We start from the raw sequence: 25212 nt of genomic DNA, 5'->3' as shown, positions 1-25212 counted from the left end.
TTCCCTGAGAACATTTGCTCCCAAGTTTCTGCCTAATAGCATCGTATTTTATCCTGCCCCAATTAAATGTTTTCCCAAATTGTTTGCTCCTATTCCTCACCAGCACTATGGTGAAGGAGATAGAGTTTTGGTCACTATCACCAAAATGCTCTCCCACTGAGAGATCTAACACTTGACCAGGTTTGTTTCTCAATACCAGATCAAGTACAGTCTCTCCTCCAGTTGACTTATCTACAGGAAATCTTCCTGAATACACCTAACAAACTCTACCCCATCTAAACCCCTGTGCTGAGGAGATGCCAGTCAATATTAGGAAAGTTAAAATCTCCCGTCCACAACAACCCTGTTATTATTGCCCCGTTCCAGAATCTGCCTCCTTATCTGCTCCTCAATATCCCTTTTACTATTGGGGGGGGGGGGTGTGGGTCAATAAAAACACCTGGTAGAATTATTGCCCCTTTCCTGTTTCTGACTTCCACCTACACTGACTCAGTAGACAATCCCTCCAAGACTTCCTCCTTTTCTGCAGACGTGACACTATCCCTAATTAGCAATGCCACACCCCTATCTCTTTTGGTTCCCTCTCTGTTCTTTTTGAAACATCAGCCTGGTACACTCAGCAGCCATTTCTGCCCCTGAGACATCGAAGTCTCTGTCACGGCCACAATGTCATAGTTCCACGTATTGATCCACGCTCTAAGTTCATCTGCCTTGTTTACGATACTCCTTGCATTAAAATAGACTCATCTCAAACCATCAGGCTGAGTGCAACTTCGCTCTATCATCTGCCTATCCTTCTCACAAACCCGACAAGCTCTCTACTTGTGCTCCAACCTCTCTATCCTCTGCCTCTTCACTTCAGTTCCCTCCACAATCGCATTGGCAAACCTCCCCAACAGGATATTGGTCCCCCTTCGATTCAAGTGCAACCCGTCCTTTTTGTACAGAACACACCTGCCACAGAAGAGGTCCTAATAATCATAAAATCTAGATCTCTGCCCCCTGCTCCAATCCTTTAGCCACACATTCAGCCTCCCCCTCATTCTATTCCTATACTCACTGTCGTGTGGCACAGGCAGCAATCCTGAGATTACTACCTTTGAGGTCCTGCTTCTTCCTAACTCCCTGTATCCTGCTTTCAGGACCTCCACCTTTTTTCTCCAATGTTGTTGGTACCAATTTGTACCAAGACCTCTGGCTGCTCACCCTCCATTTCAGGATATTGTGGACACGCTCAGAAACATCATGAACCCTGGCATCTGGGGGGCAAACTACCATCCTTGTTTCTTTTTCACACCCACAGAATCACCTGTCTGTCCCCCAAATATAGAGTCCCCTATTACCGCTGACCTCCTCTTCCGTTCCCTACCATTCTGACCCACAGGGCCAGAGGCACGACAGCCACAGGGGTTCTCTCCACTATCTGACGCCCTTCCTTCCTTCTCCTGACGGTCACCCACTTATCTGTCCCCTGTGGCCCTGAGGTGACTACCTGCTTGTAGCTCCTGTCTATCATCTCCGCACTCTCCCTAACAAGCCAAAGGTTGTGCTTCTCTGACCTGTGTACACGCAGAGGCTAAAGGGCAAGGCTCCAGAGATTAGGACAACAAAGAGGTGATTGCAGGAAGAAGAGCAGTGGCTGTTGGATTGCTTCGAGTCAGTGGACTGGGCTGTGTTCATCTAGGGATCCGAATGAATACATCATTGTTGTAACAGACTTTATTAAAACAGCTGTAGATTAGTCTGTCCCCACAAAATCATTCAGTCTTCCCAATCAGAAGCCCTGGATGAACCATGAGATCCAAAATCTGCTGAAAGCCAGATCAGAGGCGTTCCAGTCTGGTAACCAAGAAAGTTACAAGAGGTCCAGGAAAGCCATCTCACAGGTGAAGTAGCAATTCTGGACCAAACCTGAATCAACAAAGGATCCACAACAGTTGTGGCAGGGCTTGTTTACCATTGTAGGTTTTCACAAATAGAATGATGTGAGGCATAACTGTAACAACTCATTTATTGAACTCCAAGAAACTGAACACAAAGTGTGACAGAAGTCCTATATATAATTATGTCAGATCAGCCTCAACTCATGTTGTGACCGATGTCCCCTCTTAGTTGTGCCCGTGTGTGCATGCACACATTTTTCAACCAGTGCACAAAGGAAATTAATGAGTGCACAAAAGGTTAGTTACCTAAAATAATGTAGTAATTAATAATTATTGAAAATAATCTTATAGCTAAATGTTTTTGTTAACTAGTTAGTCAGTTTTTCAAATATCACAATGCACGTCACTAATTTACGTCACCTCACCTTTCCTGTTCCGGTTTGTACAGCTGCATCACGGCGGCAGCCATCTTTGGCGGACAGTGTTCATATCATAAACTTCACATTTGGCAATGAATACTTTATGTCTAAGATATCATGGGATTTTCTAGCTGAAAATACTGTAATAGTTAGTTTAATGATTTCAAATTTTCCGTGTAAGAAAAAATTAAACCCAGACTGATTTCAAACTTTGCTCAAACGGTGGCATTTGTACTTCAAAATGAACAGTTTTGCAACCTTGCACAGTTGATGGACATTGGGGGAATATTTCTTGCGTTTAGTGCGGACTGCGAGAGAGGCTTTAGCCTAATGAATCAACTCAAAAACAAGCTGAGAAACCATTTAGGTGAATGTTGTTTGGATATGTTAATGAGAATCAAAATTGGATGGAAGTTCTGTTAGTCTAGATAGAGTTTACAAAGAATGGGTAAATGCCAAAGACAGGAGAGAGAAAAAATAACTGAATGCCTTAAATATGTATGTTATTTTGTTGTTATTCTGTGCAGTTTTATGTCAAATATTTTGTAAACCTACATAAACTGTGCCACGTGTGCATTCCGTGTGCACATACTTCTGTTACAGGAAAAAAATCTGCAGCACATAAGATTTTTGTGCACACTGACTACTAAAAATTAGAGGGAACGTTGGTTGTGACGGTAGGAGCATGGTAGTGGAATCCACCTGCTTGAAAAGGCTTCAGTTATACTGGTGTTCAAGAAGAGCTTGGTGATCTGCCTCAATGACTATTACCCAGTAGTGACAGGCTGGCGATGAAACACCTCGACTCTTGCCTGAGCAACTTAGATCGGATCCATTTTGCTTACCAGAGCAACAGGACCACAGCAGGTGCCATTTCGTTGGCTCTTCACTCAACCCTGGATTATCTGGCAGCAAAGATGCAAACATCAAGATGCTCTTTATCGATCAAACCTCAGCATTCAATACCATTATTCTCTCAAAACTGATCAATAAGCTCTAAGACCTTGGCCTCTGAACCTCCTTGTACAATTCGATCCTGGATTTCTTCACTTGCAGAGCCCAGTCAGTTTAGATTGGCAACATCTCCTCCACGATCTCCATCAGCACAGGTGAACCACAAGGCTGTATGCTTAGTCCCCTGCTCTACTTACTTTATACTTATGATTGTGTGGCTAAGCACAGCTCCAATACCATATTTAAGTTTGCTGACGACACCACTGTTGTTGGCTGAATCAAAGGTGGTGATGAATCAGCATATAGGAGGGAGAATGAAAACTTGACTGAGTTGTGTCAGAACAATGACCTCTCACCCAATGTCAGCAGGACCAAGGAGCTGGATAAAGACTTCTGGAGAAGGAAACCAGAGGTCTACGAGCCAGTTCTCATCAGAGGATCGGAGGTGGAGAGGGTCAGTATTATTATTTCGGAGGACCTGTCCTGGATTCAGCATGTAAGGGCAATTACAAAGAAAGCACAGCAGCTCTTCTACTTTTTTAGTAGTTTGCAGAGATTCGGCATGACATCTAATACTAAATTTCTTTAGCTGTGCAGTGGAGAGTATACTGACTGGCTGCATTATGGCCTGGTATGGAAACACCAATACCCTTGAATTGAAAATTCTACAAAAAGTAGTAGATATGGCCCAGTCCATCACGGGTAAAGCCCTCTCAACCATTGAGCACATCTACATGAAATGCTGTCGCAAGACAGCAGCATCCATCATCAGGGACCCCCACCACCCAGGTCATGCTCTTTTCTCACTGCTGCCATTAGGAAGAAGATACAGGAGCCCCAGGAGTTGCACTACCAGGTTCAGGAACAGTTACAACCCTTCAACTATCAGGCTCTTGAACCAAAGGGGATAAGTTCACCCAACTTCACTGGCCCCATCATTGAAATATTCTCAGAACCAATGGACACATTTTCAAGGGCTCTTCATCTCATGTTCTCAATATTTATTGCTTATTTATTTATTATTATTGTTTCTTCTGTTTGTATTTGCACAATTTGTTGACTTCTGCATTCTGGTTGAACGCTCTAGCTGGGCAGTCCTTCATTGAGAATTATTATTCTATAGATTTGTTGACTATGCCTACAAGAAAATGAATCTTAGGGCTGTATATAGTGTCATATATGTACTTCGATAATAAAATTTACTTTGAACGGTGCTCATGAACACAATTTTGCAGTTCTAAGTAGATAACTGGTGTTGCTGTTTCTCTGTCTCATCAAGTCAGATCTGAGCACCTTATTGTCTTAACAAAATGCACATGTTGTGAAATCTGGACTCTATCCCTCCAATCCATGTACTTATCCAAACTTATTTTAAATAATAGCCACATCTACCACTTCCACCTAAAGCTTGTTTCACAGTTGCACCAGCCTTTGAGTGAGGAAGTTTCTCTGCAGATTCCCCTTAAATATTTCACCTTTCACAAGGTGACCTCTAGTTCCCATCTCACCAGCCTCAGGGGGAAAAAAGCTGAATTCTTTCACCTTATCTCTACCCCCCATAACTTCATAGACCTCTATAAGATCTCTCCTTATTCTCATATTCTTTAATGAATAAAATTATAACTTATTCAACCTTTCCTTATAACTCAGGTCAAGTCCCGACAAAATCCTTATAAATTTTCTCTGGGCTTTTCCAAGTTTATTGATATCTCTCCTGTAGGTAGGTGACCAGAACTGCACACGATACACCAAATTCTGCCTCACCAACATCTTGTACAGCTTCAACGCGTTCCAACTCCTGTACTCTGACTTATGATGTTTTGATTTATGCCAATGTGCCAAAAACTCTCCTTATGACCCTGCCTTCCTGCGATGCCACTTCCAACAAATTACGGATAGGTTTTCCCAGGCCCCTTTATTTTACCGTTTACCTCAGAGCCATGCCAATTATGCTAATATAAAATCCCCTGATTACATCTACCAGTGGGGTACATCTAGTAAATGATGCTACCTCTTGTCACATGCACAGTTAACCAGTCCCAGCAGTCAGTAATAAATTGACAGGTGACAATTCATATTAGGAGCATATTGACCATAGATATTGTGCCAGTTACCTCTGGATGGTTTCCTCCAACTGTTTTGTTTTAATGTTGTCCTCTTGAAACTGTTTATTCATTCCCTGGTCCTCCTCTGATGTAGAAGAAGGAGTTCCTTCCAGGAGCCATCGTTCCCGCAGAGCCTTAGACTGTTGAAGATAAGAAATTGGAATCAGCTGGAGCTACAGAGTGGAAGAGGGACAGAACTCAGTATTCCATGAGTTCTGCGCTCTCCTTGAATACATGGGTGGACTAGCAGTCATAATGATGCAGTTGGTAGCAGGCTTGTCCAATTTACCTTTCTATTTTCAATGGGTGAAAAGTTTGTCAACTTCTCTTTCACCTTGCTCTGAGATATAACTGCACCCAGTTTTTATCCAATCAATACTAACAGATAGATCGTGACTGAAAATTGATTTTCTTTTTTGTATCCTGCACTTACATTCTTGTATACTTTCCACAAATATTATTGTTATGTGATTGCACCTGGTGTTGACAATTATTTCTACAAAGCTCCCACTCCTCAATTATCAGTGATTGGCTAATCTTGGACTGGGCCCAAACCCATTGTTGGTGCCATAACACCCCATTCATCCATCTCCCAGTTACTCCTCCTCTTCTTTTTCCAAGTTTCTGCCTAGTTTGTTGGTTAACCTAATTTATAGTTTGAGTAAAAATACAAAATAAGAACAGGGGAGTGGGATGAACCGTCTTAAATGGCCTGGTTGTCCAAAGCCTTCATTCTGCCTTCACACTCAGACTTGGAGTTCCAAGGGAGCAGAACAAGAGATCACCCAGCTCAACGTAGATGCTCATAAAGGTTTCAATCTTGGAAACTTCCTCTGTTAGTTAGAACATTGGTCATTGAAATGATTCAATTTCCATGGGTACCACTTATGTTGGTTTTATCAGCTCATCTATCCAGAAGTTCCTGGCTCTATCCCTTGAACATCTCTCGCCCTGATTGAAATTCCTTGCCTACCATTTTGATGAGCTGGGGCCACCATCAGCTGAAGAACGCCAGCCACCATGTTTGAGACCTGAATGAAACCCTTTGCATTTGTTACAGCTCTCATTCATCCCTGATCACCTGCTGAAACACAACCAGGTACAACCATATCCAATACAGAGCTTGAGAATAAAATCTTCCTGTGGAGTCACTTTAAACTGTGTCATTCAGTTGGTCAAAACCTCACCACAATTTGTAAGTTAGCTCAAGCCTTAGTGATGTGGTAGTGGTTTGATAAAATAATAACATCTTTTGTATATTAAGCTGAGATTAAAAACTTCAGCCCAGCTATCTGTTGGCACTATGCCCTTTTGTCAGGCACTAAATAAGCATTAAGGGTTCTAGTGAGATAGATAAGCCTGCATTCCTCATCAGCAGTGTGGTTCCGGCTATACTGACAGGACCTGACGGCAACACTCTGCAAGGTCAGTATTGAAGTCACAGATCCCCTTACCAAAACTGTACCAGGCTGAATTCATTCAAGTTATCAAGTCTATCTGTGGCAACTTTTAAAAGGTTTCTTGAATATACCATAATGTGGGTAAGAAATTTTGCCAATACTTGTACATGAAGTCTGGACGATGTGGAATTCTTCTCAGAGTCCTCAGAAAACCAGAAGATTATTTATTACCCATTTGCTTCCACTGCTCCTCAACTACGAGTTTGTCTGAAGTTTGGTCCTAAATATAAATCCATGGAACAGATTCTCTGCCCAGAAATGCTAAGGCTTCTGCCAATAGTGTATTTAGTGAAATTGTGGTTCTTTCCACTGAACAAAGCACTAACACAGATTTAGATTTATTTACAGCCCTGTCATCTTTATTGCCTGTGATCCATCAGTCAGCAACAGCATAAGACCAGGCACTTACTCCTGGTAGTTTTGTATTCAGGTAGGGATCCCTTTTACATCAGTGGGAGAGACCGAGACATGTGAAGAGATGTAAATCACACCAGGATAGATATGCACAGTTCAGCTTCAAATTAATGAACTCATTTCAGAGATTGTTTTATCATAATAGCTGCATGAACCAATCAGAACAGCTGTGTTTCTGCACTGATCTGAGAACAATCATTGCCTCCTGATGTTTCAGTACGAATTGCATCAGGAAATTAGATAGGGATAGCCTTGAAATCCAGTGACAAACACATTGTAAATAACAAGCAGGCAGGCAGCACAGTCACATGCAAAATGAGCCTACAGAACTGGATACAATCCTACTGAATTTAATGTACACTGTGATTCTCTGTGGCAACATCTGGGTATGATGCAGTTAGGAGTTTCATGTCAATGTGCTTTTTGTTTTATAAAATCAAAGCACTATTCTCTATTCTACCATCACCTTTGTTACAGACTTCATATGGAGTTCTGGAACAAATCTATATTGAAATGGCCCAGTTTTCAAGGAGTCAGCAGAGCAAAGTGACACCATGGCCATGATTACCAGGAGGCTAATTGACCAACCAAATGTAAAAGCAGTAAATGCAGCTTAGCAGGTCAGGGCATCAGCTTGGTGTGGCTTTACCAAAACTAGGACACTTGGGAGAGAAGGGACAGGGAGATAAAGTGAGGTTGGAGACGAACTAGGAGAGAGTGTTAAAGTGCTTGTTAATGGCAGCCAATCTGCTGAAAAGGAGTGACCCTTAACTCAAGGAGCAACACCTTTCTGTGCAGCTTCGGTCTGGATCCACACCAGCTAACTCAGACGGTCAGCCTTTCCGGTGTGTGTCAGAACCGTGATGGATCGTCAGTTCATTTGGAAGTTGCAGTGAGGGAGTTGGGTACTCTGGACTGTGCTACAGCAGCTCAGGACTGGTATTTAATCTGATTAACCTCCTGATCTGAGGTCACGCTCTGTTTCTTTCTCTGTTTCAAGTTTCCGCATCAGCATCTTCTTTGTTTCTCTGACCTCGTGCAGTTCTGATACAAACAGAGGGAGAGCAAGTTACCTGAAGCTGGAGGGTTTGATATTGAGTGGGAAGGCTGGACGGTGTCCAGAAGAAAGATGAAGTGTTCTCCAAGCTTTGACTGGGCTTTATTGCAACAGTACGGGATACAGATGGACAGGCCAAAGCAGGAGATGGACGAGGAGTGAAAACAGCAAGGGGATGACCAAGGTCACTCCTGAGGAGTGAACACGAGTCCTTTGCACAGTGATCACCCAATCTGTGTTTGATTTCATGAATGTGGAAGAGACCACATTGTGAACACCAAATGTATTATGCTAGACTGGAACAAGTAACTCAAGTTTACTGTCATTTCGACCACAAACAGCTGGTACGGTACACAGTGAAAACGAAACAATGTTCCTCCAGGACCCTGGTGCTACATGAAACAACACAAAACTACACTAGACTATGTGAGACAGCAGAAGGCTACACTAGACTACGTAAAACAACATAGGTAAAAGCTGCACTAGACTACAGACCTGCACAGGACTACATAAAGTGCACAAAACAGTGCAGGGCAGTACAATAATTAATAAACAAGACAATAGGCACAGTAGAGGACAAATTACAAGATAATAATAGATGATGCAAATGTCAGTTTAGACTCTGAGTATTGAGAAGTCTGATAGCTTGGGGGAAGAAACTGCTGCACCTTCACCTGGAAAGGATGCTTGGGTCCCTGAATGGTTGACTAGGGAGAGATGAAAAGACAAGAAGAACAGGAACAAAAGATGCTACAGATGCTAGAAACCCAGAGTAACACACACAAAATGCTGGAGGAACTCAGCAGTCAGACAACATCTACAGAACTGAATAAACAGTCAATGTTTCAGGCTGAGACCCTTCATCAGGACTGGAAAGGAAAGGGAAGAAGCCAGAATAAGATGGCGGGGATAGAGTACAAGCCAGAGGCAACGGGTAAAGCCAGGTGAGTGTGCGAGGGGGGATGAATTAAAAAGTTGGGAGGTGATAGGTGGAACAGGTAAAGGACTGGAGAACAGGAATGTAATGGGAAAGGAGAGTGGACCATGGGAGAAAGGAGGAGGAACACCAGAGGGAGAAGATGGGTAGAAGAGGGGAAGAGAAGAGGTAAGAGGGGGTCAAGTGGGGAATTGAAGAGGAGGGAAGGGGAGGGAGGAAAGTTACCAGAGGTTGGAAAAATTGATGTTGAAAATGAGGGTGCTCCTCCAGCCTGAGAATGGCCTGTTCAGGGTGGTAGAGGAGACAACGGACCAGCATGTTGGAGTGGGAATGGGGATTGGAATTAAAATGGTTGGCCACCAGAAAATCCTGCTTTTTACTGATAGAGTGAAGGTGCTCTACAGGGCCCAATCTACATTGGGTCTCATCAATGTGGTGGAGGCTGCTTTGGGGACACTGGATACAGTAGATGACCCCAAAAGGTACACATATGAGGTGTTGCCTCACCTGCAAGGACAATTTGGGATCCTGAATGGAGGTGGAGGAGGTGAATGGGCAGGTGTAGCACTTCTTCAGTTTGCAGGGTTATGTGTCAGGAGGGAGTTTAGTGGGAAGGGAGAGGTCCCCTCGGAAAGTGGAGAGTGGGGGGGGAGGTAAAGATGTGTTTGGTGGTAGGGTCCTGTTGAAGATGGCAGAAGTTGTGGAGAATGATGTGCTGAATACAAAGGCTCATGGGGTGGTAGGTGAGGACAAGAAAAACTCTATTCTTGCTAAGTCAGTAGGAAAGTAGGGTGAGAGCAAATGTTGGGAAATGGCGAAGACGTGGGTGAGGCAGCATCAATGGTAGTGAAAAAGAAACCCTGTTCTTTGAAGAAGGAGGTAATCTCTTAATGTCCAGGAAAAGAAAACCTCATCATGGGCACAGATACGTTGGAGACAAAGGAACTGAGAAAAGGGAATGGCATTTTTACAGAAGACAAGATGGAAAGAGCTATATCAAGATAACATTGGGAGTTGGTAGGTTTATAAAAGATATTGGTAATGACTTGTCTCCAGAGATATAGTCATAGAAAAGTACAGCATGGAAACAGGCCTTTTGGCCCATCTAGTCCTTGCTGAACCATTTAAACTGCCTACTCCCATTGACCTGCACTGGGACCATCACCCTACTATCCATGTACCTATCTAAACTTCTCTTAAACATTGAAATCAAGTCTGCATACACCAAGCCGACAGCTTGTCCAACACTCTCATGACCCTATGAGTGAAGTAGTTTCCCCTCATGTTTGCCTTAAACTTTTCACCTTTTACCCTTAACCCATGACCTCCTACACAACCTCAGTGTAAAAAGCCTGCTTGCGTTTACCCTATCTATACCCTTCATAATTTGGTAAATTTCCTCTCTTTGGTTGGAGGCTACCCAGATGGAATATGAGGTGTTGCTCCTCCAACCTCAGAGTGGCCTCGTCATGGCAACAGAGGCAGCCGTGGACCGACATGTTGAAAGTATTGGAGATACGTTGGAGGCAAAGAGATTGAGAAAGGGGAGAAAGCTGTGAGAAATAGACCATGTGAATTTAAGGGCAGTGTGAAAGTTGGAGGCAAAGCTGATGAAATTAACGAGCTCAGCATGCGTGCATGAAGTAGCGCCAATGCAGTCATCAGTGTAACGCAGAAAGAGTTGAGCAGCATTACCAGAAAAGGTTTGGAACACAAAGTAGGCATAGCTGGGGCCCATGTATGTTCTATCCCCCGTCAAGAATCTAGTCCCTATACACTCCGCTTTTTCTCAAAAAAAGCCATAACTAGTTCCCCTCCACACCACCCTCCCCTGTCTTTCGCCAAACTCAAGGTATAACCATGAGCCACATCATCCCCTGCTATGTCTGCCTTTTCATTGCCTACATGGAATAGTCCATGTTCCATGCCTTCACTGGCTTCTCGCTCCACAGATACTGCCTGACCTGCTGAGTGTTTCCAGCAGTTTCTGTTTTTATTTCAAGTTTCCAGCATCTGCAGTCCTTTGACTTGTAAAGTCTTAGCCTCCTTGACCTGTCATACTACAGAGAAGTTTCCTGGCCTTTAGTAGTTGGGTAGTTAGTAGGAGGGGGTGATTCTGGCCGTGCACAGGTGGCCCTGTGCAAGCTGAGCTTCTCCTATCTCAGACCTGGAGCAGTTTCAGGGATACAGAAAGAAAAGCAACCTATAAGGCCTCCGCCTGTAAGCTGGCAGATGGGAATGACCTCAAAAGCTTTTTGATTTGCCTCTTGGATTCTTTAGCTGAAGTACAAAGTGTAAGAGCCCCTAATTCTGTAACCAACAGAATCAAACAGTGAGCAGAGGAACAGCAGGCAAAAGGAAATGGATTGGATGGCTTTGTAATTGGTATTAGATTAAGGACTAAATAGGTATTTTTCTCGTAGTTCAACTTTCATCATGCTTGCCCATATGTTTGTCTGTAAATACTCAGTGGATTTTCAGTAATTGTAGCATAGCTGGATCTGTACTTGCTCAGCAATGGCTGATAACTGGAAGTTAGGGATATCAAAACAAGGCAGAGGTTTAAAGTGAGAAGGAGTTTTAAAGGGCAGTTGACAGTAGAAAATGTTAGTTATCTTGAATTCCGTCTCTGATGAGGCAATGAAGTCCTTCTTAAGTCAAGTGTAGACATGTACATAAAGAGGCAAGGTATAGAATGGCACAGTCCTGATATGGGCAAATGGGATCAGTGTAGGTGGGCAGAAATGGATGTGGTGGGCTGCAGGGCTGATTTCTCTGCTCTACAGCTCATCGATGCTTGGTGCATACGAGTCTGCTGTTTTGGACCCAAGCCTCACTATTACGCTCTATCAGTCCATCAGAGGGGCCACTTTGAAATGATTCCCCCGGATAACACAGGACCGCTGGTGAAGTAGTACAAGGACACCTGTCACTGACTCTGCTGCACAATATCCGATAAATTTCCATAATGGAGCTCCACCTCAGCAAACAGCAGATAAAGGTGTTCTCCGGGGTCAAAGGGGGCCCTCTCTGACAACTGATGAAAGACCTTTTCATCCTGATCCTTAACAAAAGTCAAATAATCAGTGTGCATCTTCAAATTATGTGGTTTCAACTGAACCTTCAAACTGAATCCCTGATGCAGTACGAGAAGTGGAAAAACAGACTATTCCTTCAGAAATATAATGCTGGTAATGAAAAGGGACCAGGAGTTCACTCCAGAATAATGTACATGGAGGAGAAGCAGAAGGGGGCTGTGGTCAGAAACTTCTGAGGCCCTTAGACAGACAGGGGACAGAGAGATACAGACAACATGCAGGCAGATGGGATTAGCTAGACATGGTCAGCACAGACATAGTGGGCTGAAGGTCCTCCTGTTCCTGTGTTGCACTGTTCTACATCTCCAGATCTGAAAGGAAGCTTCTTGCCCATCTTGTGTGTAGTTATGGATACCTTTGAACAATAAGTTTGAATAACCTCAGAGCAAGTGACCTAGGTGATGATAGAGTCATAGAGTCACACAGCATGGTAACAGGCCCTTTGGCCCACTGAGTCCATGCTGACCCACTTTTCCTCTCCACACAATACCATCACCCACTCATCTACACACCAGGGGCAACTTGCAGATTCTAATTCAGCTACTAACCTGCTACCAACATTGTGATATGGGGGAAAGCCATGCAGTCACAGGAAGAATGTTCAAATTCCTGTGGTCAGGATTGAAACTAGGCTTCTGAAGCTGAAAGGCAGCTCCTCTCCTGCCCCAATGTAGACCTCCTGAGATGTGTCGAGTCCCTCTACGAGCCATTTTCATTTGGTTGATAAGTGGGTCAGAAGTTCATGGTTTCTGAAGACCAACACAGTGGTTTGCTAAGTACCGACATTTGCAGGTTTGTAAGGCCTGAGGGCTGGAGTCAGCACAACAACTTGTGTTTCTGAATGAGGATAATGATTAGCCTTAGATTATATAATACATAACTTCAGGACTTGCAGTGAACTGTCTACCACAGTTAGCGCGATATTCCCCACTGATAGGTTGCAAGTTCTTGCTGGTCTGAGCGTATAACACAGAACATATGATTTTCACCATCGTCTCCAAAAAGTACATCTCACACCACAGACAACACTCTTCCAGGGACTGGGAGGTGTTGCTACTAAATGAATATTACATAATAGCACCTAACAAAAGTAGCAATGGCCTCATTGATCAATGAATCTATTCCTGTCTGAGGAATATATATTGGCTGGCAATATCACAGGAGATTCTGCAGATGGTGGAAATCTTCAGCAAGGCACATAAAATGCTAGAGGAATTCAACAAGTCCATCGATGGGAATAAACAGATGATGTTTCAGGTCATGACCTTTCATCAGGCCCGAGGTGTCTTGCTGAGCTCCTCCAGCATTTTGTGTGTGTTAGCCAGCATTATTCCCTCTCTTCCAATTAAATTATGGGATCTTTAACACCCACTCAAGCAGACAGGGCCTTTGCCTAATATTGCTTCTAAATTTTGGCATCCTTGATGATACAGCACTCTGCACAAATAACACATTTTAGATAGGAAAATCTATAATTTAGATAAGAGTTATTTGGTTCAATGATTCCTAATCATGTTTATAGTTCCACAACCGGATGCCTATTTCCTCCTGCCGATACCTCTAATTCTTATTTTGAACACAGCCATTAGCCTAACCTCTAACATAAACACATTAACAACCCAACCTTGAATAGAACTGTTGATACCAGCTTCTAACCCAGAGGTGCTAGACTCTCTTGACCAACATAGTGGATTCCAGTACATTATGGCTTAATTAAGTGGCTGCCCCAATTAGCTGGTTTCATGGAAAGAGTTAAAAAGGTACAAAAAAAATGACAAACTATGTAACAAATTATGTATTTAAATTATGTTTAAAGCAAATCAGAACATCACCAGTACTATAAAACTGCATCCGCCTCATGTTCATTTGACTGTAAATGAACAAAATCAGTGCAGACACCTAGTGTAGATAATGGACTGCCTTCATACAGTGCTGAAAGTGAGAACATCCTCCAAATCTGCATTTTCATTGTAACATTCAAGATGATTGTAAATACCTTCAAAGTGTTTGTAGTTTTTAACTTGTTGAAGTAGTGAAATCATTTCGTTTTCACTCCCAGCTGTTCCTGGCACTGAATGCTTGAAACAGCAGTGGGAAAAGCAGTTCTGAATTGTCTTACTGCTTATTTCTCACCAACTATCAGTGACAAAAATCGCTGCTTTTTGAAAATAAACATACACAACTGATGCTATCTAAAAAATGTTTGCTCGAAGCATGGTGTTGTGACTTACAGCCACCAGTTTAAAAAAATGCTTGGCAACATTCTCCTGTCTCAATTCAGTGGCACAACATCCCTAGTAAATGAAGGGAATCACAGCTATTTCCTCAATTAGTTTTTGTTCTTTAATATTTGTCCCAATTAAACTGCTGCCCTGATTAACTGATGGCCCAATTAACTGGAATCCACTGCACATGCTCTTAGTGTTTCTAATTTGGCAGTGAAGGGGTGTTGTCCATTTACGGAACTGCAGGACACATCCTGACTGTGAGCACTGGGAGGCAGTGACTGAGGGAGTGCAGCCTTCCTGAGAGGCCCCGTGGGAACACTCCTTAGCTCAGCTGAAGAGAAACACCTGCCAATGAGCACATAGTTCCTTGCTGGCAGTCACCAGGGGAAGTTCACAACCTGGACTCTGTCACCATTCCAAGATTCCCTTCGATTGTTTTTGGCTGCAGATATCACTTGCCTGTTTTGATTTAAAATTGCCTTAAAGGCACCCTGTTGCGATGAAAAGAAACAACATCCTTGCTAGAATAACATTTGTGCATGCCATAAGAAATGATAGTGTGCTGTTCAGTGATGGATTGTCCCAGATCACGGCAGCTATGTGCACAATTCTCTGTCTGTGTGTGTCTATGTGTCCATGTTCCTGTGGCTCTGTGTGACTGTGTATCAGGGTGTCTAGGTGTCTGGGCATCCATCTGGGTGTCCTGTTTATCTATGTGTCATGTGTCTGAGCACAGTGTGTCTGTGCATCCATATATCTGGCTGTCTGTATGTTTGGGATGTTTATGTGTCTGTGTGTCCATATGCCTGGGTGTCACTGCTTTCGAGTGTGTGTTTGTGTATCTGTGTCAGGCTCTCTGGTGTTTCTCTGTGTCTGTCTGGGTGACTGTGTGTACTTGATCTGGGTATCAGTGTATCTGGGTGTCTATGTGTCTGTGTGATTGGATGTCTGGGCATCTGTGTGTCTGTGTCTCTGGGTGTCTGAGTGGCTGTGAATCTAGTGGTCTGGATGTGTCTGTTTGTCAGGGATCTGGATGTCTGAGTGTATCCGGGTGTTTGTGTGCCTACATGTCCAGGTTGTCTGGATGTTTGCGTGTCTGTTTGTCTGTTTTTGTGTGTCTGGATGACTGGGTGTGTCTGGGTATCTGAGTGTTTTTGTGTGTCTGATTGACTGGGTGTGTCTGAATGACAAGGTGTGTCTGGATGACTGGGTGTGTCTGGGTATCTGAGTGTTTTTGTGTGTCTGGATGACTGGGTGTGTCTGGATGACAAGGTGTGTCTGGATGACTGGGTGTGTCTGAATGACAAGGTGTGTCTGGATGACTGGGTGTGTCTGGATGACTGGGTGTGTCTGGATGACTAGGTGTGTCTGGATGACTGGGTGTGTCTGGATGACAAGGTGTGTCTGGATGACTGGGTGTGTCTGGATGACAAGGTGTGTCTGGATGACTGGGTGTGTCTGGATGACAAGGTGTGTCTGGATGACTGGGTGTGTCTGGATGACTGGGTGTGTCTGGATGACAAGGTGTGTCTGGATGACTGGGTGTGTCTGGATGACAAGGTGTGTCTGGATGACAAGGTGTGTCTGAATGACAAGGTGTGTCTGGATGACTGGGTGTGTCTGGATGACAAGGTGTGTCTGAATGACAAGGTGTGTCTGGATGACTAGGTGTGTCTGGATGACTGGGTGTGTCTGGATGACTGGGTGTGTCTGGATGACTAGGTGTGTCTGGATGACTGGGTGTGTCTGGATGACTGGGTGTGTCTGGATGACTAGGTGTGTCTGGATGACTAGGTGTGTCTGGATGACTGGGTGTGTCTGGATGACTAGGTGTGTCTGGATGACTGGGTGTGTCTGGATGACTAGGTGTGTCTGGATAACTGGGTGTGTCTGGATGACAAGGTGTGTCTGGATGACTAGGTGTGTCTGGATGACTGGGTGTGTCTGGATGACTGGGTGTGTCTGGATGACAGGGTGTGTCTGGATGACAGGGTGTGTCTGGATGACTGGGTGTGTCTGGATGACAAGGTGTGTCTGGATGACTGGGTGTGTCTGGATGACTGGGTGTGTCTGGATGACTGGGTGTGTCTGGATGACAGGGTGTGTCTGGATGACTGGGTGTGTCTGGATGACAAGGTGTGTCTGGATGACTGGGTGTGTCTGGATGACTAGGTGTGTCTGGATGACTGGGTGTGTCTGGATGACTAGGAGTGTCTGGATGACTGGGTGTGTCTGGATGACTAGGTGTGTCTGGATGACTAGGTGTGTCTGGATGACTAGGTGTGTCTGGATGACTGAGTGTGTCTGGATGACTAGGTGTGTCTGGATGACTGGGTGTGTCTGGATGACTAGGTGTGTCTGGATGACTAGGTGTGTCTGGATGACTGGGTGTGTCTGGATGACTGGGTGTGTCTGGATGACTGGGTGTGTCTGGATGACAGGGTGTGTCTGGATGACTGGGTGTGTCTGGATGACTAGGTGTGTCTGGATGACTGGGTGTGTCTGGATGACTAGGTGTGTCTGGATGACTGGGTGTGTCTGGATGACTAGGTGTGTCTGGATGACTGGGTGTGTCTGGATGACTAGGTGTGTCTGGATGACTAGGTGTCAATGGAACATTACTCTCCTCATTTTACTGGAATTATTTCTGATTGTTCCAGCACTTCTCATCAACATAAGTTTTTCACAGTTGACAGTCCAAAGGGCTAATTTCATCTCGGATGAGTGTCATACATCACTGACTTGTGAAGCCATGGCTTTCACTAACCCTGTTGCCTCAGCAGCTTAAAGGGGACCAAGCAAGATGCATTCTCTGTTCTCAGTGAGAGCTGCCAAGATCCATGACTGTGAATGCACCACACACGTAATCCTAGGATGCTTGACTCTGGAGATCAGGGCAGTGTTCATTCACAATTTCCAAGCCTCCCACCTCTCTCAGAGACAGGCTTTGTATAGTATGCAAGAATCTCCTTGGCAATCTCCTGTCAGTTGGTGGTTCTCAGTGTCTCCCTTGCACTGAGAATGTGCCTTCTGGGAGCAGTTAGTCCTGCTACCTCTGGCTCCTTGGCGGCACCCTCCCATATCCCTCTTGCCAGCACTACTCCCCAGTGGCTGAAAGAGTTACCTAATTTGAATGGTCATCTTTGGAGCTTCCTGCAAAGATTGAACTTACTGGGTGTTTTGTTAAGGACTGTGAGAAATTTCAACATGTCAGTATGGAAGGTTGTGCTAAAGCCAACGGTATCAGTTTCAGGGGCAACTACAGACTGAAACCCAACAGTACTGTTCTGTAAACCTTACCACTGAAATTCCAAATCTTTATCTAGTGCTCATGGCATTAAGGTGTCTAAAAATGAGGTTTTAACATAAAAAAGAGATGTGGTGCATTTCCTAGGCTCGTGCATTGATGAAGTGCCTCGTGACTCACAATGTTTAATCGGCAATGTTATCATGGTCACTATCAGTGAATTTGTGCAGAGTAAGATTCCGCTTTGTGATAAGGGCCAGATGATTTGTGTTGCGGATGCAGAGCAGCACATTTATCAGGCCCTCTTCTCTGCTGCTGGAACACAGCCCCAAGATCAGGAGTTGCTTCCTTGAGACCCAACCCTTCCTGTTCTCATCTACAAAAGTTACTGCAGTGACAAGATTTGAAAACACAAAGTCTGGCTCCACTGTTTTCAGTTTCTGTTTTAATATGAGAAATAGTCTGCTAAAATACAGAGCACAAAGAGCAGTAACTATTAAAGTTCAAAGTAAATTTATTATCAAAGTACATATATGTCACTATATATAACCCTGAGACTAATTTTTTTGCGAGCATATTGATAAACCAATAATAGAATAATAACCATAACAGAATCAATGAAAGACAGCACCAACATGGGCATTCAAAAAAAAAATAATAATAACAAATAAATAAGCAATAATTATCAAGAACGTGAGATGAAGAGTATTTGAAAGTGAGTCCATAGGTTGTGGGAACATTTCAATGAAAGGGTAATAGAAGTTGAATGAAGAAATGAGCAGATATCTGTTTTAATCCTGAACCTCAGTGAGCTGTTACTGTGGTTAACACCACCTCTATTTCCCCAGCTGCCCTATCAACATACACCATACTGAGCGAGCAGAAACTCCGTCCAGCTAAATGTCCGTAAAGTCGTACTCTCCATCTTACATTGCCTGGCACAAATCAGTGATTCCCTGATATACCTCTTTGCCCCTCTGTGGTTACGTATCGCTGTTTGACTGCAGACAAAGTAGTGCTGCGTAACTCCTTTTGACTGGGTCAGCCATCCTAATAAACTACCATCAAAATATGTTTGTATAAATGCAAGGTTATTAGATGTGTAGGAGGGAAGGTCAGTATCAGAATCAGGTTTAATATCACACACACACACACACACATACACACACACACTCCTCCCCACCCCCCCCCCCCCCGGAAGTTTTCATGTTTTATTGTTTTACAACATTGCATCAGAGTCGACAATTTGCCATTTTTTGACACAGATCAAAAGAAAAATACTCTTTCGTGTCAAAGGGAAAACAGATCTCTACTAAGAGATTTAACTTAATTACAAATATTAAACACAAAATAATTGATTGTATAAGCATTCACCCCCTTTAATATAAAAGACCAATCACCACTGGTGCAGTCAATTGATTTTAGAAGGTCCAACTACTGGTTAATGTCAGTATCCTGGCAACAGCTACCATGAAGACAAAAGAACACTCCAAGCAACTCCATGACAAGGTACCAAAGCTCCATGCTTGTTAACCAGCATTAGCAATGACTCAATTTTAAAATCCCCATCACCACTTTCCATCCTTTCACCGACTTCCTCCTCTGCAACACTGTAAGATCTACGGAGGTGGTAAACTGAACTTCTGTCAATATACCTCTCTGTGGTATGTAACTGTGTTTGACTGGGGTCAGATATCCCAATACCTTATATCAAAATATCTTTGGATTCCACATTTTTGCATTCTGCTACTGGCTTGGTGGTCCTGGGAATAGTTATGGCAGGTTACTGGATCCTTTAGCTGTAATCCAGAATCAGCATCAAAGCTATCCGGAGCCTAGCTTCAAAGCACGGATGTGCAAGCAGGCCTGGAACCTGTCGGCAGTCACATCACCACAAACAGCACATTGACTTCTCAGAATTGTAGCAAGGCTATTTTTCCCTTGGCTGACGTGAGAGAAAGCAAACAGAGAGTCATTCTGGGCACCACCTCAATCTTGAACATCTTTTTTCATTTTCTCCTAATGAAGCACATTCCAGCCATTGCTTTGGGATGATCTTCAAAGGCCAGTGATTGGAAGATGGATTAAGGAGCGGATGAAAAATAAATCTGGTCTTGAGATGGTTACACCCTCTGCTGAATGCTGTGCTGGAACTTAAAAGCACTCTTTGGCAAGACCTTCTCTCAAAGACTTGAGACTCTGCAACACAGCAGCTTGGAACAGGTTTCAAGTTAAATTAAATGACAAGAACTATTAAAATAGGAGACCTTATTGTAGTGACAATGTCTCAAGACATGTCACAAGATTGCTTTTAGCCAAAGTCTGACAGTAGAGTAGAGGAGCAAAACTTGGGTCAGGTTATAGGAAGGGCTTGAATGGAGGAAAGAAGGTAATGGAATTTTAACAGTCTGGGCCAAGGCAGCTGGAGACAGTCATCAGCTCCGGAGCAATGAAAAACAGGCAATGTGAAAGTGGCCAGAAAGTTACAGGACAATAGAGATCAGGAGACTCACAGTCTGGAGAAGGTAGTATGAATAGAGAAGATGTGGGAAGGAAGGATTTGATAACAGGGGTTTAATGATGGATCGATGATTTAATGATTCAATTTAATGATTGGATCTCAACCCAATTACAGAGCAGCTGGATGAGAAAGACAGGCAGGACATACCTCTTCCATCAATTCTTTCCTTCAGGCACTTCAGCCAAACACGTTTCCACGTAATTTAAGAAGCGGATTTGTGTGCAGAAGGCTTCTCAAACCAGTGAGATAACTAACAAGAAACTTGATGTTACTGGCATAGTGAAGGGGTGGATATTGGGCTGAATCCATGCACTGGAATGGGATCTTTCAGTGTATCTACGAAGGCAGACTAGGTCTCATATGAAGGTCACAGCCTGTGACGGTACAGTATTGCTGCAGTGGAGCATCAAACCCGGTTCTAATGCCAGGCCTCTGGAGAGTGTTTTGTCTTGTTGAGGCATGGGGTGGGGTGGTGGAGGTGAGGTTGGAGTTAGCCACACTGATGAGGATGAAGCCATGTTGGGCCAGGCTGTGAAACATTGAGGAAAGGATGAGTTTTACAACAATCTGGTAGGAAAGTTACAAATGATTCTGGATTTATTAAATTGTCCGAATTTAAGTATCTTTGCTGATGTAGGGGCTATTTAAACACACATTCCAAAAAAAATTGTCCAAGATTCTGAATGCAAGTCCTGTGACTTAAACTCTGTGCTCAAGTGTCACCAATCACCAGCCTTTTTCTTGTTCATACTAACATACAAACAAGCCTTGGTCTCTCAAGCCTGCTCCATCAGTTTATAACATCGTGGGTGATCTCTCACGTTCAAGTATCCATCTGGTTCCTCTTCAAAGTGGAGGAAACACCTTCTGCCCATCCACCTTGTCAAAACCACCCAGGTTCTTGTACGATTCGATCTCTCTCAGTGTTCTCGACTCCAGCTTCAAAACGTGACTCAGCCCAGGTACCAGAGAAGCTTCTGTGACACTATCCTGCCTTAAGTTAGATCACCCTATAAGCAATGCTCCAGATGTGGCCTACCACATATATTTATAAATAAACCATAACATCCCAATCTTTGTATTGGCTTTTCCAAGCAATAACTGAAAACATTCTTCAGGCTTTCCTAATTATTACAGTACTCTTTTGGGGTCCACACACTTGGACACCTTGATACATCTACATTAATTTTTTTTCCAAGAACTACCTTCCAATATGGACAAACAAGCTGGAGGAACTCAGCAGGTTGGGCAGCATCTGCTGAAAGGAGCAGTCAACGTTTCGGGCCGAGACCCCTCGTCAGGACTGAAGAAGGAGGGGGCAGGGGCCCTATAAAAAAGGTGGGGGGAGGGGGAAGGTGCAGGTGAAAAACCAATCAGAGGAAAGATCAAGGAAAGATCCAATATGGTATGCTTCTGTTACAGAGTTTTTGTTTCTGCTTTGATTATGGTCTTCAGGAAGGGGAACACACACCAGTCTCCATTGGTCAACAATGGGAAGGCTGAACAGGATCAAGGTCCTGTGCATCAGCATCTCAGAGCAACTGTCCTGGGCCCAACACATTAATGCAATCATAAGAAGGCTGAGCAGCATCTATACTTCATTAGGAGATTTGGTATGTCACCAAAGGCTATCAAATTTCTGCAGACATACAGTGGAGAGCATTCTGACTGGCTGAACTATTGCCTGGCATAGAGGCTCTAATGCCCCGGATTGAAAGGAGCTGCAGGGTTTGTAGATTCAATTATCCCCATCACAGGCACAACTCTCTCCACCACTGAGGACATCTTTAAAAGGTGGTGCTCAAGAAGGTGGCCTCCATCACCACCCAGAACGTGCCTTCTTCTCATTACTACTGTCAGGGAGAAGATACACGAGCACGATGTTCCACACTCATCGTCTTAAGAGTAGCTTCTTCCCCACCCTGTCAGATTTTTGAACGATCCCTAAACCCATGAACACCTCCTCGATATTCCTTGGTTGCACTATTTAGTTATTTGTTTACTTTTATTGTCTTAGTGTTTTTATGTATTATACTGTTAACAGAAAAGCATGAATTTTATGAATGTAGAACATAGAACGTAGCACATAGATCAGTATGGATTAGTACAAGCACTTCAGCCCATGATGTCACACTGACCTTTAGCCTGCTCCAAAATCAATCCAATCCTTCCCTCCCACAAAGCCTTCCTCTTTTCTTTCATCCATGTGTTTAGGAGTCTGTTAAATCTACCTAATATATCTCCCTCTACTACTACCCCTGCCAGATGTCGTACACACTCACCAGTCTCCATGTAAAAAACCTAACTCTGATATCTAATGCTTTCTTTTAATCACCACAAAATTATTCCTCTTGTATTAGCCATTTCCACCCTGAATAAAAAATCTCTGGTTATACACTCGATCTTTGCTTCTTATCAACAGTACACCTCTATAAAGTCACCTCTTGTCATCCTTTGCTCCAGAGAGAAAAGCGCTAGTTGCCCAACCTATCCTCTTAAGACACTCTCTAATCGAGACAGCATCCTAGTAAATTTCCTCTCTACCTTCTCTAAAGCTTCCATATCCTTCCTATTATGAGGCAACCAGAAAAGAACACATATTTCAGGCATGGTTTGATCAGAGCTGCAATATTACCTTCTGGTTCTTGAACTCAATCTCCCGGCTAATGAAAGCCAATATACCATATGCCTTCTTAGCAATCCGCATGGCAGCATTGAGGTCATGGACCCCAAGATCCGTCTGTTCCTCTATATTGCTAACAACCCTACCATAACCATGTCCTCTCTCGTCAAGTTTGACCTTTCAAACTAGAACCACACTGGAGTACCAGGGCAACGTGCCAATTCCACGTGAACACTCAGGATTAAACCCGATTCTCTGGAGCAGTGATGCAGTGACTCCACCAGCTACACCACTGTGCTGTTTAATTTAACCAGTGCTCTACATGAGAGGCAGTGCAGAACAAGCCATTTCCAAGAACAGAGGGAGACGATCGAAGAGCTGGGAGGGAGATCAAGATGCACAGTTTCAGACTGTTCCAGAAGGCTGAATCTTTCCACTGGGGTACTTGGACTGTGAAAATCTGAGGCTGGCAGTTGAGGAACCTACAAGACTCAGATCAAAGAATGATAGGTTTTTGTGTAGTTCATCTGCAGTCCAATCGAATGGTGGGACACACACACACTGAATGGTTAATTTTTGTATTGATGTTACAAAACAATTTTTATTTGCCTCCCACCCACTCTCACTAGAACAGATTTATCTAGTCATTTGTTTTATTGCTGTATGCTCGAAGTTCAGTGAATTTATTATTAAGGCACATATACATATTACCATATACTACACAAGATTCATTTTCTTCCTGGTGATCACAAAACATCAAAGAGACACAATAGAATCAGTGAAAACACACACTCATCAAAATGGACAAACAACCAATGTGCAGAAGCCAACAATCTGTACAAATACACACAAAAAATATCGAGAATGTCAGATAAAGAGTCCTTGAGAATGAGTTCATCATCGGTTGAGGGAACAGTTCAGTTTTGGGGTGAGTGAAGTTATCCCCTCTGATTCAAGAGCCTGATGGTTGAGGGATAGTAACTGTTCCTGAACCTCCTGATGCAGCGGTGAGAAGAGAGCACTGCCTGGGTGGTGGGAGGCCTTGATGATGGATGCTGCTTTCCTGCAACTGCGCACTTTGTACTTTACTAATGTAAGGCTGCAGTTGGAGAGAATGGGTCAGCACCTACTGTAATGTCAGTTAATTGCGCAGCCTCCACAGGAGTCTGCCTTTGCACTGGTTTAATTTGTATGAGTCAAGACCCAGCCATGGGAACTAGTGAGATAGAATTCCCACCGACAGTGACTCTTAACCCTAGAACTGAGGAGGAGGCTGCTTCCATTGTGTCCACATTATGGGACACAATCAACCTCCAACTTACACATTAACCTCCAACACACATCAACCTCCAACTTACACCAACCCCACACACACACCAAACCCAACACGCATCAACCCCAACACACAAACACCCCCAATACACACCAAACTCAACACTCATCAACCCCAACACACATCAACCCCACACACACACCAAACCCAACACACATCAACCCCAACATACACCAACCCCCAATACAAACCAACCCCAACATACACCAACCCCACACACACATCAACCCCAACATACACCAACCCCCAATACAAATCAACCCCAACATACACCAACTCCAACACACACCAACCCCAACACACATCAACTCCAACACACACCAACCCCAACACACATCAACCCCCAATACACACCAAACCCAACACACTCCAACACCCAACACACACCGAACCCAACACACACCAACTCCAACACACACCAAACCCAACACACCAACTCCAACACACACCAAACCCAACACACATCAACTCCAACACAAAACCACCCCCAATATACACCAAACTCAACACTCATCAACCCCAACACAAAACCACCCCCAATATACACCAAACTCAACACTCATCAACCCCAACACACATCAACCCCAATACACACCAAACCCAACACACTCTAACCCCCAACACACACCAAACCCAACACACCAACTCCAACACACACCAAACCCAACATACTCCAAAAACAACACACACACTTATACACACTTACACACACACACACACACACACACACACACACACACACACACGATACCCATACGCGCGTGCGCACACACACATAGGACTGGAATGTGAACAAGATAAGTCAGGAGCAGTAGGAGAGTCTGTGATATGAAGCAGCTGTTATTTGTTGTGAAGTGCTGTTAGAATTGGCTGGATATTCTTCTTGGTGCTAAGGTTGAAAAGGGCTTCTTGCTTGTAAAAAGATCCTGTATG

The 25212-nt window shown here is 43.8% G+C and overlaps 1 protein-coding gene across 2 annotated transcripts in view; it reads right to left on the bottom strand.

Moving 5' to 3' along the window:
- palm1a (paralemmin 1a) overlaps nt 1–25212 on the bottom strand; it is a 379936-nt gene that overhangs the window by 72465 nt on the left and 282259 nt on the right. For both annotated transcript variants that reach the window (XM_059991689.1, XM_059991690.1), the window contains exon 4: nt 5371–5501. In XM_059991689.1, coding sequence (XP_059847672.1) covers nt 5371–5501 — 131 coding nt within the window. The remainder of the gene's footprint in view (nt 1–5370; nt 5502–25212) is intronic.

The sequence above is a fragment of the Hypanus sabinus genome, chromosome 16 (genome assembly GCF_030144855.1).
Source record: "Hypanus sabinus isolate sHypSab1 chromosome 16, sHypSab1.hap1, whole genome shotgun sequence".
Classification (NCBI taxonomy): Eukaryota; Metazoa; Chordata; class Chondrichthyes; order Myliobatiformes; family Dasyatidae; genus Hypanus; species Hypanus sabinus.
This window is presented reverse-complemented; position numbering and strand designations above follow the sequence as displayed.